This window comes from Octopus sinensis, linkage group LG27, assembly GCF_006345805.1.
Source record: "Octopus sinensis linkage group LG27, ASM634580v1, whole genome shotgun sequence".
In the NCBI taxonomy this organism is placed as follows: domain Eukaryota; kingdom Metazoa; phylum Mollusca; class Cephalopoda; order Octopoda; family Octopodidae; genus Octopus; species Octopus sinensis.
The window spans coordinates 12587755-12610523 of NC_043023.1; the positions used below are offsets into that span (position 1 = coordinate 12587755).

The 22769-nt window shown below is 37.2% G+C and overlaps 1 protein-coding gene across 1 annotated transcript; it reads left to right on the top strand.

Moving 5' to 3' along the window:
- Window positions 1-264: 264 nt before the first annotated feature.
- On the top strand, window positions 265-22358 carry LOC115225170 (zinc finger protein 391-like). The gene is made up of 4 exons (XM_036514298.1): window positions 265-453; window positions 8155-8406; window positions 15322-15657; window positions 21992-22358. The coding sequence occupies exons 1-4, from the start codon at window positions 420-422 to the stop codon at window positions 22012-22014; spliced, it is 645 nt and encodes a 214-aa protein (XP_036370191.1). The 5' UTR covers window positions 265-419; the 3' UTR covers window positions 22015-22358.
- Window positions 22359-22769: the final 411 nt, after the last annotated feature.

The window sequence follows — 22769 nt, forward strand, 5'->3', positions numbered from 1 at the left end:
AAACAGCATAACTATCACTGTGATATGTATAAACGAAATTATCTCTCATTAATGAATAATTCAACTACGCAAAAATCTCTGATAAAAGAGAAAAGCCATATCACTGTGATATCTGTGGTAACATAACATTAATTATCTCTATGGCTTTGAACACAAACATATCATAGAAGGAAACAGCATAACTATCACTGTGATATGTATAAACGAAATTATCTCTCATTAATGAATAATTCAACTACGCAAAAATCTCTGATAAAAGAGAAAAGCCATATCACTGTGATATCTGTGGTAATCATTCTCTCAAAGTTGTAATCTAAGAAGGCACAGACGTGTTCATACTGGAGAAAAACCATATCAGTGTGATATCTGTGGTAAATCATTTTCTGAAACAGCACTTTAACTCGTCACAAATTTATTCTATGGGGGAAAAGCCGCATCAGTGTGATATCTGTGGTAAATCATTTTCTGAAAGTGCTTACTTACTAAACAAAACATACTCATACAGGAGAGAAACCATATCAGTGTGATATCTGTGGTAAATCATTTTCTCAAAGTGCTGAATTACCTAGACACAAACGTATCATACAGGAGAAAAGCCCCATCATTGTGATATCTGTGGTAAATCATTCACTAGAAATAGTGATTTGACTAGTCATATACGTATTCATACTGGGGAAAAACCATATCAGTGTGATATCTGTGGCAAATCATTTTCTAAGCCTTTTCTTTAAAAGTCACAAACGTATTCATACAGGTGAGAAGCTTATCATTGCGATATCTGTGGTGAATCATTCTCTGAAAATAGCAATTTCACCAGACACCTGTATTCATACAGGAGAGAAGCCATATTGTTGTAATATCTGTGGTAAATCATTTTCTCAGCCTTCTACTTTAAAAGGGCACAAAACTATTCATACAGGTGAGAAGCCATATCAGTGTGATATCTGTGGTAAATCATTCTCTTACAGTAGTGAATTACCTAACACAACGTATTCATACAGGAGAGAAACAGAATATCACTGTGATATCTGTGGTGAATCATTTTCTTGTAATAGCCATTTAACCAGACACAAACATATTCATACAGGAGAAAAGCCATATCAGTGTGATATCTGTGGTAAATCATTTTCCTGTAAATAGCCAACTTTAAAAGGGCACAAACGTATTCATACAGGAGAGAAACCATATCATTGTGATATCTGTGGTAAATCATTTCTAAGTACATTTAATCAGTCACAAACGTATTCATACAGGAGGGAGAAACCATATCATTGTGATATCTGTGGTTAAGTCATTGTAAAATCATTTCTAGAAGTAACATTTTAACTGATCACAAACGTATTCATACAGGAGAGAAGCCATACCATTGTGATATCTGTGGTAAATCATTCACTATAAATAGTCATTTGACTAGACATATACGTATTCATACTGGGGGAAAAACCATATCAATGTGATATCTGTGGTAATCATTTTCTCAAAATATTAATTTGACTATCCACAAACGTATTCATACAGGAGAGAAGCCATATCATTGTGATATCTGTGGTAAATCATTTTCTCGCAGTAGTTATTTCCACAAACATAAACGTATTCATATTGGGGAAAAACCATATCATTGTGATATTTGTGGTGAGTCATTCTCTCAAAAACGCCACTTAAGTTCACATCTGAGTATTCATACACAGGCGTAATCGTATCAATATCAAAATTTATTACAACCCGGCAGGACAAGTGAGACCATAACCCATGGCCTCTACCTGGGATGTAGCCAGTCCACTTATGCATAGCTTTCCTTCTAGGGACACAAAACTCTACTTGTGAAGACCTGTTGCGGCAAGTGAGAATCAGATTCCAAATCGAAATCAATCAACATCAATAGAAATTGTAGCTGTGATACCAGTGCTGGTGGCACATAAAAAGCACCAACCGATCGTGGCCGCTGCCAGCTTCCTCTGGCACCTGTGCCAGTGGCATGTAATAAGCACCATCCGAACGTGGCCGTTGCCATCACCGTCCGAACTGGCTTCCGTGCCGGTGGCACGTAAAAAGAATCGACTGATCGTGGTCGATGCTAGCCCCCCCCTGGCCCCTGTGCCGGTGGCATGTAAAAAGCACCCACTGCACTCACAGAGTGGTTGGCGTTTAAGAAGGGCATCCAGCTGTAGAAACACTGCCAGACCAGACTGCAACCTGGTTCAGCCTCCTGGCTTCCCAGACCCCAGTCAACCGTCCAACCCATGCTAGCAGGGAAAACAGATGTTATACAATGATGATGAGGAGGATTCTCCATTGTTTCCTGTGAAAGACAGCTGTTCTTTTGTGTACTGGACATTTCCAATGTTTTGTTATTAAACATTTTGTAAAAATAAAATTTTTTGTGCTTGCTTATTCTCTCTTTCTCTTATACTTGTTTCAGTCGTTTGACTGCGGCCATGCTGGAGCTCCGCCTTTAATAGAGCATCTCGACCCCGGGACTTATTCTTTTGTAAGCCCAGTACTTATTCTATCGGTCTCTTTTGCAGAACTGCTAAGTGACGGGGACATAGACTCACCAGCATCGATTATCAAGCAATGCTAGGGGGACAAACACAAACACATGCATATATATACATCTATACAACAGGCTTCTTTCAGTTTCTGTCTACAAAATCCACTCACAAGGCTTTGGTCGGCATGAGGCTATAGTAGAAGACACTTACCCAAGGTGCCACGCAGTTGGACTGAATCTGGAACCATGTGGTTGGTAAGCAAGCTACTTACCACACAGCCACTCCTGCGCCTATATCTATATTGTGATTACATTTTCTTTTGTGTTGACATATTTTGTGCCACATCTTCTGGGTAATCGGTAGCCATCTTATTTCTGGTGCCACTCCAATCTTTCTATTTCCATGCTCCGCTCTCATGGGGTAACCTTATAGTGACGCCTGGTCCCAGACACCATTTTAGGATTTTCATCCACGCATGCGCAGGGGTAAGAGCCTGCCGGAAGCCCCTTATGCACATGTGCAGTCATCAGCATCAGCTAGGCTTGACCGCTGTCCTCTCTCTCTCTTCGCCCCTGCTTCCAACCAAGCCAGACGCAACTTGACCAGCTCCGTGTGGCTGGAATTCTGAAGGCGATCCATGACTTCAGCGAATCTGAGAAGTATGCCTTCACAATCGTGATTAAACTATCTCTGCTGTTTCCGCACCAAGGCGACCTAGCTACTGATTGTCCAGAGATGTAACGCTTGTACAGACAGAAGAATAAATATTGTTATTTGTTCAGAGATCCTTGTTCTATTGATTTTGTTATGGCTTGGTGGGGTGACTGGGGAAATGTAAAGATGTGCACGACCTCCCTTTGACGGTTTGGAATGACCATAGAAAGTGCGAGCCCACGAACTGAAAAATTGTCGATTTGTATAAAGGACACACGCACAGACAGATATTTTTCCGTTTATATATATATTTAATGGCTTTGCGGTGTAACTGGGGAAATGTAAAGATGTGCACGACCACCCTTGGACGGTTTTGAATGACCATAGAAAATGCGAGCCCTCTAACTGAGAAACTGTGGATTTGTATAAAGGACACGCACACACAGACAGACATTTGGCCATTTATATATAGAGAGATGTTGATGTAATTCAGCCTAAGGAGACATCTACAGCTGGCTACACGACATGATCTGTTTATATTCGCGAGTGCCCGTTCTTCATATTTTATTTGTTAGTATAAAATACTTTTAAAAAATGGATGAATCTTCCTAATTTTCAGCAGATTTAAGAATTATCTTTTAAATCTGTAGGTCAAAAGGTAAAAATCCCAGCGCTTCTCTATTTCCTTTCGTAATTGTGCATTATGTTGGGAGCGGCGACATCTTTTCCCTCCCCGTTGTCATTGGAAGAATTAATCAACCTTCGAATATCGAACACGCGACACTACATTCCATCCACTGACGGTTCTCTCAAAGTAGCAACTTAATTATACATGAGAGAAAATAGATCACTGTGATCATCATCATCATCATCGTTTAACGTCCGATTTCCATTGTAGCATGGGTTGCACGATTTCATTGAGGACTGGCGAACCAGGAGGCAGCACCAGGCTCCAATCTGATCTGGCAGAGTTTCTACAGCTGGATGCCCTTCCTAACACCAACAAGCTGTAGAAACTCTGCCAGATCAGATTGGAGCCTGGTGCAGCCATCTGGTTCGCCAACTGTTCTCTTAGAATAATGTGGATCTTTTCGGTTTCAACGGCAGGTTTTTAAATTTCTATGGAACTAAAAAAATTTTAACTTCGTATACAGATAGAATGTATTTATAAAGCATCCTTTTCCTTGGCTTTATTGAGAAAATTCTGTAGTTTGTAACATATTTGTTGTTTTTTTTTCTGCAATTTCAACCAATCAATGACGTCTATTGAGGTCAAAGAAACAGTATGTGCCTTATGACTATGTCCCTCGTTTAAGAAACAGATTGGGATTATTTACATTTTTGAAGGAAAAAATATACCCTTTCCCCACCCCTAACCCTAACACAGATTCAAATGCAATAGATCGATACTAGGGTTATAATTATGGGTGACAAGTTCATATGACACTGCTACAAAAAACTGCCCGTCAAACCGAAAAGATTTTTGTTTACATTTGTGAAGATAACAGAAAGCCTTTTCTCCCCACTTCTAACCCAAACACGTGGAAATTATTTTTAAAAAACTGCCGGTCAAACCGAAAAGATCCTTTTTTTTACACAAAGTAAATAATAAGGCGATGCTTCGATATATAAGTACACACGTGACTTTGTTTACATTTGTGAAGATAACAGAAAGCCTTTTCTCCCCACTCCTAACCCAAACACGTGGAAATTATTTGCAAAAACTGCCGTTCAAACCGAAAAGATCCCAAATATCTTACAAACTATAGAATTTTCTCAATAAAGCCAAGAGAAACAGATGTTTTATAAACACATTCTACCAGTATACGAAGTTTAAAAGTGTTTAGTTACGTGGAAATTATTTTAAAAAACTGCCGGTCAAACCGAAAAGATCCCCAAAAGGTATCCAAGCCTTGTTCTTTAGATGAGAGAGAAGTGTGAAGGAAGGACAATGATTGGACAGGAGAGAAAATGACGTCAGAAACGGATCGGAAGTGCAACGGCCTGACGTCACATCAGGAAGATATAACTCAAAGATGCCTTCTTTCTTTCGGTGTCTGCGACGGGGTCCAGTTCGTGCGCTGGAAACGGTCGTAGATTAGAATATGTGAGTGTATATATTCTATATTACCTTTAAGGTAACATCGTTGACAGAATGGGACAAAGAAGACACCGGAACGAAACGAACCAGTCATGGAAAATTGAAGAACTATAATCATATAAAGGGATATAACTTTCCTTAATTAATTAATTAACAATCACTGACTCGTTTGTATCTGAATACGGAAAGTTGACAACGATTTATTTTAAGGCTGTAATGATGATAGTAATGCCAATAATGACAGGGTACTACTAGCGAACAGTGGTCCCGGTGTGCGCACTCGCGTATCCTCGCCTGCTAGTCGTAAGTAGTCGATCCTACAATTTTTAAAACTAAGTAAATACGTTATTTTTGTAAACAAACTAAGGTTAGAGTTAGAAAGTTGTAGGATCGACTACATACGACTAGCTTGCACGGATGCGCGAGTGCGCGCACCTGGACCACTGTTCGCTAGTAGTACCGCGCACCTCCAAGATAATGACGCTTACTTGTGAGAAAAAGTTAGGAAATGGGAAATATATCCAGAATACATAAAGTATGGAGGAAATTAGAAAGATTAATCTATTTTTTAAATATTTTATACTAAAAAATAAAATACGGAGAGCGGGCACTCGCGAATATAAACAAACATATAAGGGTACTATTTAAGAAGAGAGGTCGCGGTGGGGCGCGCTAGCGTGTCGTGACTAGTCGATCCTTACTTTGTATTTTTGTTTTATTTATTTTGTTTAAAAAAATGAGCGTAACTTCGGTATAGGTACCGGAAGTACCAGATACATTTCAAGAAAGTGTCTTTTTTATATATATATATATATGGGGGGTTATGGTTAAGGGTTGTGTTAGGGGAGGGAGAAAAGAGTTTATGTTATCTTCAGAAATGTAAACAAAGCCACTCACGGTACCTATACCGAAGGATCGCCAAAAAATTACTTACTTTGTGTAAAAAAATTATTTATTTTGTGTTTTATTTACTTTGCTAGGTAGTCGTTGTAGGATCGACTAATCACGACTAACTAGCGCGAGTGCGCGCACCGGGACCACACTTTTTAAATAGTACCAGAGAAAATTAGAACGATTAATCTATTTTTTTAACTATTTTATACTAAAAAATAAAACACGCAGAACGGGCACTCGCGAATATAAACAAACATGTATGTACGTATACGTATGTATTTATGCATATATATGTATTATTATGTATACATATATGTGTGTGTGTAAGGGCGAAAGAAATTGAATATTAATTAATAACATCAATTTCGTATGGATTTTGGCGTTTGGTTCAGCAAATTATGTTTTTGATATACTCTACCGATGATTCGAAAATGATTTGTAAGTAAAATTACACAATCTATTAACGATGAAACAATTGTATAGAGTTAATCCATTTTTTCGTTATTTTTCATTTGTCCTGCCCGCTTACATTCTTGGCGTGTTGAATTAATGCTTGAGAACAATTCTTTAGTGGTGGATGACCTTTGTGGATCTATTTCTAACGTTAGAGTGACCACATGTGGTCCCTCTCTTAATACTTGTATATATATATATATATATGTGTGTGTGTGTATACAAATATATTTGTAGTGAATCGTAAAGTAGATTGGATCCATCCTTGCCAAAATTTTACTTAACCCTTCACAAAAATTTTTCCCACGGCAGAACAATAGAGAAATCTCTATACAGAATGTTGTAAAAGTTTCAATGCCTCAATGGATTCTGACCCCTGCAAACATAGACATTAAATGGATGACAGTGTTGATGTTGTAAGATTTGCAATGTTGAATTACTATGTCGTTTAATGATTCTCTTTATCTCACTGCTTCTTTTTTTTTCTATTTCAGAATATAACATCCTGTTGATATGAAAGAAATTACTTCATTCAGATGTGCCTCTGATATTTTATCAGCTCCCATCAACCAAAGGAAGATGATATATTTATAAGGAGCATTCATCAATACATCAAACTCATCTTATAAAGGAAATCTGTGAAAAACAACAGCAAAATATTTCTTCTGGACGATGGAATTAACAGCAACAATTTGAAGTCTTTGCTGTCTGGAATATAGAGGAGATGATTGTTTTACAGGTTAATTAAGCTTGGATAACTTTACAAAGGGTTAGACAATTGTCACCTCTTGATTTAGATATTAAGCAAAATCTCAGATGAAAGAAGCATAGCATTAAATTATTCTCTGAAAATAGCAACACAAATATATTCATAGAAATGAATTTTTTTCCTATTTCATAATATCATACCATGTTGATTTAAAAGAAATTTCTTCATTCAGATGTGTGTCTGATATTTTTATTGACTTTCATCAATTAAAGGAAGACCATATATTCATAAGGCACATTCATCAAAACATCAGCTTCTTTATATAAATAAAATCTTCGCCGAACGATGGGGAAATATTTCTTCTGGATGATGGAATTTAGAGCAACATTTTTTTTGCCATCTGGAATGTAGAGATGATGATGAACCTACAGGTTAAGTTTGAGTAACTTTACAGAAGAGTTAACCAATTTATATCTTCTGTTTTAGATATTAAGCAAGATCACCAATGAAAGTAACATAACATTTAATTATTCTCTGATGCATTTGAACACAAACATTCATGGAAATGAAACAGATACTATCATTGTGATACGTATAACGAAATTATTCTCTCATAATGAATAATTCAACTAAAGCAAAAATCTCTGATAAAAGAGAGAAGCCATATCACTGTGATATCTGTGGTAAGTCATTCTCTCAAAGTTGTAATCTAAGAAGGCACAGACGTGTTCATACAGGAGAGAAACCATATCAGTGTGATATCTGTAGTAAATCATTTTCTGACAAAAGCTCTTTAACTCATCACAAATTTATTCATACTGGGGAAAAGCCGCATCAGTGTGATATCTGTGGTAAATCATTTTCTCGAAGTGCTGACTTACCTAAACACAAACGTACTCATACAGGAGAGAAACCATATCAGTGTGATATCTGTGGTAAATCATTTTCTCAAAGATCTGATTTACCTAGACACAAACTTACTCATACAGGAGAGAAACCATATCAGTGTGATATATGTGGTAAATCATTTTCTCGAAGTGCTGAATTACCTAAACACAAACGTACTCATACAGGAGAGAAACCATATCAGTGTGATATCTGTGGTAAATCATTTTCTCAAAGAGCTGATTTACCTAGACACAAACGTACTCATACAGGAGAGAAACCATATCAGTGTGATATCTGTGGTAAATCATTTTCTGAAAATAGCAATTTAACTCATCACAAATTTATTCATACTGGGGAAAAGCCATACCATTGTGATATCTGTGGTGAATCATTTTCTAGAAGTAACAATTTAACTGATCACAAACTTATTCATACAGGAGAGAAGCCATACCATTGTGATATCTGTGGTAAATCATTCAGTAGAAATAATAATTTGACTAGTCACAGACGTATTCATACTGGGGAAAAACCATATCAATGTGATATCTGTGGTGAATCATTCTCTGAAAATAGCCCTTTAACCAGACACCTACGTATTCATACTGGGGAAAAACCATATAAGTGTGATATCTGTGGTAAATCATTTTCCCAGCATTATTCATTAAAGGAGCACAAACGTATTCATACAGGTGAAAAACCATATCATTGTGATATCTGTGGTAAATCATTCTCTAGAAGTTGTCATTTGTCTCGTCACAGACGTATTCATACTGGGGAAACACCATATCATTGTGATATCTGTGGTAAATCATTCTCCAGAAGTAATCATTTGTCTGTTCACAAACGTATACATACTCGGGAAAAAACCATATTACTGTGATATCTCTGGTAAGTCATTTTCTGATAATAGCAATTTAATCAGTCACAAACCTATTCATACAGGTGAAAAACCATAACGTTGTGATATTTGTGGTGAGTCATTCTCTCAAATACGCCAATTAAGTACACATCTGAGTATTCATACACAGGTGTAATCGTATCAATATCAAAATTTATTACAACCCGGCAGGACAAGTGAGACCACAACCCATGGCCTCTACCTGGGATGTAGCCAGTCCACTTATGCATACCTTATCTTCTTGTGACACAAAACTCTACTTGTGAAGACCTTTTGAGGCAAGTGAGAATCAAAATCGAAATCAAACAACATCAATGGAAATTGCAGCTGTGATACCAGTGCTGGTGGCATGTAAAATGCACCATCCGATCGTGGATGTTGCCAGTCCCGCCTGGCCCCCATGCCAGTGGCACGTAAAAAGCACCGGCCGACCGTAGCTGTTTGCCAGCCCCATCTGGCACCTGTGTCCGGTGGCACATAAAAAGCACCCACTACACTCACGGAGTGGTTGGCGTTAGGAAGGGCATCCAGCCATAGAAACATTACCAGATCAGACTGGGCCAGGTGCAGCCTTCTGGCTTCCCAGACTCCAGTTGGACTGTCCAACCCATGCTAGCATGGAAAGCGGATGCTAAATGATGATGATGACAAGAATTATGAATATTTTGTCTGCTAAAAGACAGGGTTCATTCCTCTTCAAGCTTGACATTATCAACTTCAGTTTCCTGGATGTCAACATGAAATTCATGAATCACAACTTCAATATCATTTATATATCTAAATATATCAACACAGAGATGACTTTGGTTTCTGAAGAGGATTGTGCTGGATTTTTGAGGAATTTGTTATGAGAGAATAAAGGAATGGGAATAAGGAATAAAAGTTTTAAGTGACATTGATTTTGTCTTTGTTGTGTTTTCATCATCATCATCCTCATCCTTCTTCTTCTTGTTCTCCGCCTCATCCTCCTTCTTTTTCTTTTTCTTCTTCTTCTCCCCCTCTTTCTTCTCCTCCTTCTCCGTCTTCTTCATCTTCTCCTTTTTCTTCTTCTTCTTCTTCTCCTTCTTCTTTTTCTTCTTCTTCAGTGTCCATTTCCTTTGCATGCCTGGGTGGGAAATTGTGACCTGAGCTGGCAAGCCAGAGTGCTGCTCCAGGTTCCACTCAGATTTTGCTTGCTTTCTTTGGCTGTATGCCCTTAGGACGTCCATTGCGGTGAAAAACATTCTGTGCCTTATGAATATGTCCCTCGTTTAAGAAACAGATTGGGTTTATTTACATTTGTGGAGAAATAAAGATAGCCTTCCCCCCACCCCTAAACCTAAAACAGATTTAAATGCAATAGATCGATACTAGGGTCATAATTATGGGTGACAATTTCATATGACACTGCAAGAAAAAACTGCCGTTCAAACCGAAAAGATCCGAATGTGTGAGTACACTTTATTGAAAGAATCTTGTAAAAATTTGAAAACCCTTGAAAGTGAAGTTCTTGACAGAAAGGGACAAAGAGGAAACTACAACGAATCCCACCAGTCAGTAGAGCCACCTATTGGAGAACTGAAAGAAGACAACCATGTAAAGGGAAATAACTTCTGCTACATTTCAACCCCGGTTCAACAATTAAATTCTTAATTAAGGTGCTTAATTACTGATTCACTGACTCGTTGCTTATTTGTGAATACGGTATTTTGATAAAGATTTACTTTAAGGCTGTAATAGTGATAATACTACTACTACTACTAATAATAATAATGTGAATAATAGAATTCTGTGAACCTCTTTATGTTACAGTAATTATTTTTCGAAGCGGGAACCTGACAACAATTAAGAAAATGTGCTGGTAGCACGTTAAAAGCACCAACTGATCGTGGCCGATGCCGAACTCCCCTGGCACCTGTGCAGGTGGCACATAAAAAGCACCCACTACACTTCTGGAGTGGTTGGCGTTAGGAAGGGCATCCAGCTGTAGAAACACTGCCAGATCAAACAGAGACAACTTACAAATTACAATTTTCTCAAGAAAGCCAAGAGAAAAAAATGTTTTATTTTGACACATTCTCCCAGTAAACGAAATTTTAAAGTGTTTAGTTAACTAGAAATTGTGTTGAAAACTGCCGTTCGAAAGGAAAAGATCCCTCAACAAAGCTCTTGATGAACGAAATATTGTGAAGCATTTTGTCTGGCGTGCTAGTGACCCTGCCAGTAAATAATGGGATTATGTGAACCCTTCAATGTTAAAGTAACCATATAGAAGTGAAAACGGATCTTTTCGGTTTGAACGGCAGTTTTTTCGAGTGGTGCCATATGAAATTGTCACCCATAATTACGACCCTGGTTTCAATCTATTGCATTTCAATCTGTTTTAGGGGTTGGGTATATTTTTTTTTCACAAATATAAATAAACCAAATCTGTTTCTTAAACGAGGGACATATTCATACGGCACAGAATGTTTTCACCTCAATAGACGCCATTGATTTGTTGAAATTTTCACCCATAATATCGATCTATTGCATATCAATGTTTTAGGGGTGGGGGAAGGGTATATTTTTCCTTCAGAAATGTAAATAAACCCAATCTATTTTTTAAACGAGGGACATATTCATACGGTACAGAATGTTTTTTACCTCAATAGACGTCAGTGATTGGTTGAAATTGCACTAATTGAAGAAAAAAACAACAAATATCTTACCAACAGTAGAATTTTCTCAATAAAGCCAACAGAAAAGGATGTTTTATAAACACATTCTACCAGTATACGAAGTTTAAAAGTGTTTAGTTACGTGGAAATTATTTTAAAAAACTGCCGGTCAAACCGAAAAGATCCCCAAAAGGTATCCAAGCATTGTTCTTTAGATGAGAGAGAAGTGTGAAGGAAGGACAATGATTGGACAGGAGAGAAAATGACGTCAGAAACGGATCGGAAGTGCAACGGCCTGACGTCACATCAGGAAGATATAAGTCAAAGATGCCTTCTTTCTTTCGGTGTCTGCGACGGGGTCCAGTTCGTGCGCTGGAAACGGTCGTAGTTTAGAATATGTGAGTGTATATATTCTATATTACCTTGAAGGTAAAATCGTTGACAGAATGCGACAAAGAAGACACCGGAACGAAACGAACCAGTCATAGAAAATTGAAGAACTGTAACCATATAAAGGGATATAACTTTCCTTAATTGATTAATTAAGGTGCTTAATTAACGATTGCTGCCTCGTGGTTTCTTTCTGAATACGGTAAGTTGACAAAGATTTATTTTAAGGCTGTAATGATGATGATAATAGCAATAATGATAAGGTACGACTTGCGAACAGTGGTCCCGGTGCGCGCACTCGCGTATCCGCGCTTGCTAGTCGTAAGTAGCCGATCCTACAATTTCTAAAACTAAGTAAATACGTTATTTTTATAAACAAACTAAGGTTAGGGTTAAAAAGTCGTAGGATCGACTACATACGACTAGCTAGCACGGATGCGCGAGTACGCGCACCGGGGCCACTGTTCGCTAGTAGTACCGCGCACCTCTCCAAGATATTGACGCTTACTTGTGAGAAAAAGTTAGGAAATGGGAAATATATCCAGAATACATAAAGTATGGAGAAAATTAGAAAGATTAATCTATTTTTTAAGTATTTTATACTAAAAAATAAAATACGGAGAACGGGCACTCGCGAATATAAACAAACATATAAGGGTACTATTTAAGAAGAGAGGTCCCGGTGGGCGCGCTAGCTAGTCGTGACTAGTCGATCCTTACTTTGTATTTTTGTTTTATTTACTTTGTTTTAAAAAAATGATCGTAACTTCGGTATAGGTATCGGAAGTACCAGATACATTTCAAGAAAGTGCCTTTTTTTTTTTATATATATGGGGGTTTTGGTTAAGATATGTGTTAGGGGTGGGGGAAAAGGGTTTCTGTTATCTTCAGAAATGTAAACAAAACCACTCACGGTACCTATACCGAAGGATCGCTAAAAAATTATTTACTTTGTGTAAAAAAATTATTTATTTTGTGTTTTATTTACTTTGCTAGGCAGTCGTCCTAGGATCGACTAGTCACGACTAACTAGGGCGTGTGCGCGCACAGGGACCACTCTTTTTAAATAGTACCGGAGAAAATTAGAACGATTAATCTATTTTTTTAACTATTTTATACTAAATAATGAAATACGCAGAACGGGCACTCGCGAATATAAACAAACATGTATGTACGTATACGTATGTATTTATGCATATATATGTATTATTATGTATACATATATGTGTGTGTGTGTAAGGGTGAAAGAAATTGAATATTAATTAATAACATCAATTTCGTATGGATTTTGGCGTTTGGTTCAGCAAATTATGTTTTTGATATACTCTACCGATGATTCGAAAATGATTTGTAAGTAAAATTACACAATCTATTAACTATGAAACAATTGTATAGAGTTAATCCATTTTTTCGTTATTTTTCATTTGTCCTGCCCCCTTACATTCTTGGCGTGTTGAATTAATGCTTGAGAACAATTCTTTAGTGGTGGATTCCCTTTGCGGATCTATTTCTAGCGTTAGAGTGACCACATGTGGTCCCTCTCTTAATACTTGTATATATATATACATATATATATATATATATGTGTGTGTGTGTGTGTGTGTATGCAAATATATTTGTAGTGAATCTTGCACGCATGAAGTAGATTGAATCCATCCTTGCCAAAATTTTAATTAACCCTTCACCAAAATTTTTCCCACGGCAGAACAATAGAGAAATCTCTATACAGAATGTTGTAAAAGTTTCAATGCCTCAATGGATTCTGACCCCTGCAAACATAGACATTAAATGGACGACAGTGTTGATGTTGTAAGATTTGCAATGTTGAATTACTATGTCGTTTAATGATTCTCTTTATCTCACTGCTTCTTTTTTTTCTATTTCAGAATATAACATCCTGTTGATATGAAAGAAATTACTTCATTCAGATGTGCCTCTGATATTTTATCAGCTCCCATCAACCAAAGGAAGATGATATATTTATAAGGAGCATTCATCAATACATCAAACTCATCTTATAAAGGAAATCTGTGAAAAACAACAGCAAAATATTTCTTCTGGACGATGGAATTAACAGCAACAATTTGAAGTCTTTGCTGTCTGGAATATAGAGGAGATGATTGTTTTACAGGTTAATTAAGCTTGGATAACTTTACAAAGGGGTAGACAATTGTCACCTCTTGATTTAGATATTAAGCAAAATCACAGATGAAAGAGCATAGCATTAAATTATTCTCTGAAGATAGCAACACAAATATGTTCATAGAAATGAATTTTTTTCCTATTTCATAATATCATACCATGTTGATTAAAAAGAAATTTCTTCATTCAGAGGTGTGTCTGATATTTTGATTGACTTTCATCAATTAAAGGAAGACCATATATTCATAAGACACATTCATCAATACATCAGCTTCTTTATATAAATAAAATCTTCGACGAACGATGGGGAAATATTTCTTCTGGATGATGGAATTAAGAGCAACATTTTTTTTGCCATCTGGAATGTAGAGATGATGATGAACCTACAGGTTAAGTTTGAGTAACTTTACAAAAGAGTTAACCAATTTATATCTTCTGTTTTAGATATTAAGCAAGATCACCTATGAAAGTAACATAACATTTAATTATTCTCTGATGCATTTGAACACAAACATTCATAGAAATGAAACAGATACTATCATTGTGATATGTATAACGAAATTATTCTCTCATAATGAATAATTCAACTAAAGCAAAAATCTCTGATGAAAGAGAGAAACCATATCACTGTGATATCTGTGGCAAGTCATTCTCTCAAAGTTGTAATCTAAGAAGGCACAGACGTATTCATACTGGGGAAAAACCATATCAGTGTGATATCTGTAGTAAATCATTTTCTCAAAATAGCAGTTTAACTCATCACAAATTTATTCATACTGGGGAAAAGCCGCATCAGTGTGATATCTGTGGTAAATCATTTTCTCGAAGTGCTGACTTACCTAAACACAAACGTACTCATACAGGAGAGAAACCATATCAGTGTGATATCTGTGGTAAATCATTTTCTCAAAGAGCTGAGTTACCTGGACACAAACGTACTCATACAGGAGAGAAACCATATCAGTGTGATATCTGTGGTAAATCATTTTCTGAAAATAGCACTTTAACTCATCACAAATTTATTCATACTGGGGAAAAGCCGCATCAGTGTGATATCTGTGGTAAATCATTTCCTCGAAGAGCTGATTTACCTAGACACAAACATACTCATACAGGAGAGAAACCATATCAGTGTGATATCTGTGGTAAATCATTCTCTGGAACTGCTGATTTACCTAGACACAAACGTACTCATACAGGAGACAAACCATATCAGTGTGATATCTGTGGTAAATCATTTTCTGAAAATAGCACTTTAACTCGTCACAAACGTATTCATACTGGGGAAAAGCCATACCATTGTGATATCTGTGGTGAATCATTTTCTAGAAATTACAATTTAACTGATCACAAACTTATCCATACAGGAGAGAAGCCATACCATTGTGATATCTGTGGTAAATCATTCACTACAAATAGTTCTTTGACTAGTCATATACGTATTCATACTGGGGAAAAACCATATCAGTGTGACATCTGTTGTAAATCATTCTCTACCAGTGGTGACTTAAATAAACACAAACGTACACATACAGGAGAAAAGCCCCATCATTGTAATATCTGTGGTAAATCATTTTCTAGAAGCAGACATTTGTCTGGTCACAGACGTATTCATACTGGGGAAAAAACATATCAGGGTGATATCTGTGGTAAATCATTCTCTCTTAATAGCAATTTAATCAGTCACAAACATATTCATACAGGAGAGAAGCCATATCATTGTGATATCTGTGATAAATCATTCTCTCACGGTAGTGACTTGCCTAAGCACAAACGTATTCATACAGGTGAAAGACCATATCATTGTGATATTTGTGGTGAGTCATTCTCTCAAAAAGGCCACTTAAGTACACATATGAGTATTCATACACAAGTCTAACAGTATCAGTATCAAAATATATTACAACCCGGCAGGACAAGTGAGACCACAACCCATGGCCTCTAACTGGGATGTAGCCAGTCCACTTATGCATACCTTACCTTCTTGGGACACAAAACTCTACTTGTGAAGACTTGTTGAGGCAAGTGAGAATCAGAATCAAAATCGAAATCAATCAACATCAGTGGAAATTGTAGCTGTGATACCAGAGCTGGTGGATCGTAAAACGCACTATCCGATCGTGGCCATTGCCAGTCTAGCCTGGACCCTGTGCCGGTGGCACGTAAAAAGCACCATCCGAACATGGCCGTTGCCATCACCGCCTCAACTGGCTTCCGTGCCGGTGGCACGTAAGAAGCACCGACCGATCGTGGCCGATGCCAGACTCCCCTGGCCCCTGTGCCGGTGGCACATAGAAAGCATCCACTGCACTCACAGAGTGGTTGGCGTTTAGGAAGGGCATCCAGCTGTAGAAACACTGCCAGATCAGACTGCAACCTGATGCAGCCTCCTGGCTTCCCAGACCCCAGTCAACCGTCCAACCCATGCTAGCAGGGAAAACAGATGTTATACAATGATGATGAGGAGGATTCTCTATTGTTTCCTGTGACAGACAGCTGTTCTTTTGTGTACTGGACATTTCCAATGTTTTGTTATTAAACATTTTGTAAAAATAAAATTTTTTGTGCATGCTTATTCTCTCTTTCTCTTTCTCTTTTACTTGTTTCAGTCGTTTGACTGCGGCCATGCTGGAGCACCGCCTTTAATAGAGCATCTCGAACCCGGGACTTATTCTTTTGTAAGCCTAGTACTTATTCTATCGGTCTCTTTTGCCGAACTGCTAAGTGACGGGGACATAGACACACCAGCATCGATTGTCAAGCAATGCTAGGGGGACAAACACAAACACATGCATATATATACATCTATACAACAGGCTTCTTTCAGTTTCCGTCTACCAAATCTACTCACAAGGCATTGGTCGGCCTGAGGCTATAGTAGAAGATACTCACCCAAGGTGCAACGCAGTGGGACTGAACCTGGAACAATGTGGTTGGTAAGGAAGCTACTTACCACACAGCCACTCCTGCGCCTATATGTATATTGTGATTACATTTTCTTTTGAGTTGTCATATTTTCTGCCACATCTTCTGGGTAATCGGTAGCCATCTTACTTCTGGTGCCACTGCAATCTTTCTATTTCCATGCTCCGCTCTCAAGGGGTAACCTTATAGTGACGCCTGGTCCCAGACACCATTTTAGGATTTTCATCCACGCATGCCCATGGGTAAGAGCCTGCCGGAAGCCCCTTATGCACATGTGCAGTCATCAGCATCAGCTAGGCTTGACCGCTGTCCTCTCTCTTCGCCCCTGCTTCCAACCAAGCCGGACACAACTTCACCAGCTCCGTGTGGCTGGAATTCTAAAGGCGATCCATGACTTCAGCGAATCTGTGAAGTATGCCTTCACAATCGTGATTAAACTGTCTCTGCTGTTTCCGCACCAAGGCGACCTAGCTACTGATTGTCCAGAGATGTAACGCTTGTACAGACAGAAAAATAAATATTGTTATTTGTTCAGAGATCCTTGTTCTCTTGATTTTTTAATGGCTTTGCGGGGTGACTGGGGAAATGTGAAGATGTGCACGACCACTCTTGGACGGTTTTGAATGACCATAGAAAGTGCGAGCCCTCTAACTGAAACATTGTGGATTTGTATAAAGGACAGGCACACACAGACAGACATTTGGCCATTTATATATACAGAAATGTTGATGTAATTCAGCCTAAGGAGACATCTACAGCTGGCTACACGACATGATCTCTTTATATTCGCGAGTGCCCGTTCTCCATATTTTATTTGTTAGTATAAAATACTTTTAAAAAATGGATGAATCTTCCTAATTTTCTGCCGATTTAAGAATTATCTTTTAAACCTGTAGGTGAAAAGGTAAAAATCCCAGCGCTTCTCTATTTCCTTTCGTAATTGTGCATTATGTTGGGAGCGGGGCCATCTTTTCCCTCCCCGTTGTCATTGGAAGAATTAATCAACCTTCGAATGTCGAACACACTACACTACATTCCATCCACTGACGGTTCTCTCAAAGTAGCAACTTAATTATACATGAGAGAAAATAGATCACTGTGATCATCATCATCATCATCGTTTAACGTCCGATTTCCATTCTAGCATGGGTTGCACGATTTGATTGAGGACTGGCGAACCAGGAGGCAGCACCAGGCTCCAATCTGATCTGGCAGAATTTCTACAGCTGGATGCCCTTCCTAACACCAACCAGCTGTAGAAACTCTACCAGATCAGATTGGAGCCTGGTGCTGCCATCTGTTCTTTGGGAATAATGGGGATCTTTCCGGTTTGAACGGCAGGTTTTTAAATTTCTAGTAAAACTAAAACAATTTTAAACTTCGTATACAGATAGAATGTATTTATAAAGCATCTTTTTCCTTGGCTTTATTGAGAAAATTCTGTAGTTTGTAACATATTTGTTGTTTTTTTTCTGCAATTTCAACCAATCAATGACGTCTATTGAGGTAAAAAAACACGTGCCTTATGACTATGTCCCTCGTTTTTGTAGCGGTGTCATATGTAATTGTCACCCATAATTATGACCCTAGGATCGATCTATTGCATTTCAATATGTGTTAAGGTTAGGGGTGGGGGAAGGGTATCATTTTTTATTCTAAAATGTAAATAAACCCAATCTGTTTCTTAAACGAGGGACATATTCATAAGGCACATAATGTTTTTTTCACCTCAATAGACATCATCGATTGGTTGAAAGTGCAGAAAAAAACAACAAAGATGTTACAAACTACAGAATTTTCTCAATAAAGCCAAAGAAAAAGATGCTTTATAAATACATTCTATCTGTATATGAAGTTTAAAATTTTTTTAGTTACCTAGAAATTTAAAAACCTGCAGTTCAAACCGAAAAGATCCCCATTATTCCCAGAGAACAGATGGCAGCACCAGGCTCCAATCTGATCTGGCAGAGTTTCTACAGCTGGATGCCCTTCCTAACACCAACAAGCTGTAGAAACTCTACCAGATCAGATTGGAGCCTGGTGCAGCCATCTGGTTTGACAACTGTTCTCTGGGAATAATGGGGATCTTTTCGGTTTGAACGGCAGGTTTTTAAATTTCTAGGTAACTAAAAAAATTTTAAACTTCATATACAGATAGAATGTATTTATAAAGCATCTTTTTCTTTGGCTTTATTGAGAAAATTCTGTAGTTTGTAACATCTTTGTTGTTTTTTTCTGCACTTTCAACCAATCAATGATGTCTATTGAGTTAAAAAAAAACATTATGTGCCTTATGAATATGTCCCTCGTTTAAGAAACAGATTGGGTTTATTTACATTTTAGAAGAAAAAATGATACCCTTCCCCCACCCCTAACCTTAACACATATTGAAATGCAATAGATCGATCCTAGGGTCATAATTATGGGTGACAATTACATATGACACCGCTACAAAAACTTCCGGTCAAACCGAAAAGACCCTTTTTTTTTACACAAGGTAAATAATAAGGCGATGCTTTGATATATAAATACACACGTGACTTTGTTTACATTTGCGAAGATAACAGAAAGCCTTTTCTCCCCCACTTCTAACCCTAACACGTGGACATTCTTTTAAAAAACTGCCGGTCAAACCGAAAAGATCCCAAATATCTTACAAACTATAGAATTTTCTCAATAAAGCCAAGAGAAAAAGATGTTTTATAAACATATTCTACCAGTATACGAAGTTTAAAAGTGTTTAGTTACGTGGAAATTATTTTTAAAAACTGCCGGTCAAACCGAAAAGATCCCCAAAAGGTATCCAAGCATTGTTCTTTAGATGAGAGAGAAGTGTGAAGGAAGGACAATGATTGGACAGGAGAGAAAATGACGTCAGAAACGGATCGGAAGTGCAACGGCCTGACGTCACATCAGGAAGATATAAGTCAAAGATGCCTTCTTTCTTTCGGTGTCTGCGACGGGGTCCAGTTCGTGCGCTGGAAACGGTCGTAGATTAGAATATGTGAGTGTATATATTCTATATTACCTTCAAGGTAAAACCGTTGACAGAATGGGACAAAGAAGACACCGGAACGAAACGAACCAGTCATAGAAAATTGAAGAACTATAACCATATAAAGGGATATAACTTTCCTTAATTAATTAATTAAGGTGCTTAATTAACGATCACTGACTCGTTGTTTGTATCTGAATACGGTAAGTTTACAAAGATTTATTTTAAGGCTTTAATGATGATGATAATACCAATAATGATAAGGTACTACTAGCGAACAGTGGTCCCGGTGCGAGCACTCGCGCTTGCTAGTCGTAAGTAGTCGATCCTACAATTTTTAAAACTAAGTAAATACGTTATTTTTGTAAACAAACTAAGGTTAGGGTTAAAAAGTCGTAGGATCGACTACATACGACTAGCTTGCACGGATGCGTGAGTGCGCGCACCTGGACCACTGTTCGCGAGTAGTACCGCGCACCTCTCCAGGATAATGACGCTTACTTGTGAGAAAAAGTTAGGAAATGGGAAATATATCCAGAATACATAAAGTATGGAGAAAATAAGAAAGATTGATCTATTTTTTAAATATTTTATACTAAAAAATAAAATACGGAGAACGGGCACTCGCGAATATAAACAAACTTATAAGGGTACTATTTAAGAAGAGCGGTCCCGGTGAGCGCGCTAGCTAGTCGTGACTAGTCGATCCTTACTTTGTATTTTTGTTTTAAAAAAATGAGCGTAACTTCGGTATAGGTACCGGAAGTACCAGATACATTTCAAGAAAGTGTCTTTTTTTTTTATATATATGGGGTTTTTTGTTAAGATTTGTGTTAGGGGTGGGAGAAAAGGGTTTCTGTTATCTTCAGAAATGTAAACAAAGCCACTCACGGTACCTATACTGAAGGATCACCAAAAAATTACTTATTTTGTGTTTTATTTACTTTGGTAGGTAGTCGTTGTAGGATCGACTAGTCACGACTAACTAGCGCGAGTGCGCGCACCGGGACCACTCTTTTTAAATAGTACCGGAGAAAATTACAACGATTAATCTATTTTTTTAACTATTTTATACTAAAAAATAAAATACGCAGAACGGGCACTCGCGAATATAAACAAACATGTATGTACGTATACGTATGTATTTATGCATATATATGTATTATTATGTATACATATATGTGTGTGTGTGTAAGGGTGAAAGAAATTGAATATTAATTAATAACATCAATTTCGTATAGATTTTGGCGTTTGGTTCAGCAAATTATGTTTTTGATATACTCTACCGATGATTCGAAAATGATTTGTAAGTAAAATTACACAATCTATTAACGATGAAACAATTGTATAGAGTTAATCCATTTTTTCGTTATTTTTCATTTGTCCTGCCCGCTTACATTCTTGGCGTGTTGAATTAATGCTTGAGAACAATTCTTTAGTGGTGGATTCCCTTTGCGGATCTATTTCTAGCGTTAGAGTGACCACATGTGGTCCCTCTCTTAATACTTGTATGTATATGTGTGTGTGTATACAAATATATTTGCAGTGAATCTTGCACGCATGAAGTAGATTGGATCCACCATAGCCAAAATTTTAATGAACCCTTCACCAAAATTTTTCCCACGGCAGAACAATAGAGAAATCTCTATACAGAATGTTGTAAAAGTTTCAATGCCTCAATGGATTCTGACCCCTGCAAACATAGACATTAAATGGACGACAGTGTTGATGTTGTAAGATTTGCAATGTTGAATTACTATGTCGTTTAATGATTCTCTTTATCTCACTGCTTCTTTTTTTTTCTATTTTAGAATATAACATCCTGTTGATATGAAAGAAATTACTTCATTCAGATGTGCCTCTGATATTCTATCAGCTCCCATCAACCAAAGGAAGATGATATATTTATAAGGAGCATTCATCAATACATCAAACCCATCTTATAAAGGAAATCTGTGAAAAACAACAGCAAAATATTTCTTCTGGACGATGGAATTAACAGCAACAATTTGAAGTCTTTCCTGTCTGGAATATAGAGGAGATGATTGTTTTACAGGTTAATTAAGCTTGGATAACTTTACAAAGCGGCAGGCAATTGTCACCTCTTGATTTAGATATTAAGCAAAATCTCAGATGAAAGAAGCATAGCATTAAATTATTCTCTGAAAATAGCAACACAAATATATTCATAGAAATGAATTTTTTTCCTATTTCATAATATCATACCATGTTGATTTAAAAGAAATTTCTTCATTCAGATGTGTGTCTGATATTTTTATTGACTTTCATCAATTAAAGGAAGACCATATATTCATAAGGCACATTCATCAAAACATCAGCTTCTTTATATAAATAAAATCTTCGCCGAACGATGGGGAAATATTTCTTCTGGATGATGGAATTTAGAGCAACATTTTTTTTGCCATCTGGAATGTAGAGATGATGATGTACCTACAGGTTAAGTTTGAGTAACTTTACAGAAGAGTTAACCAATTTATATCTTCTGTTTTAGATATTAAGCAAGATCACCAATGAAAGTAACATAACATTTAATTATTCTCTGATGCATTTGAACACAAACATTCATGG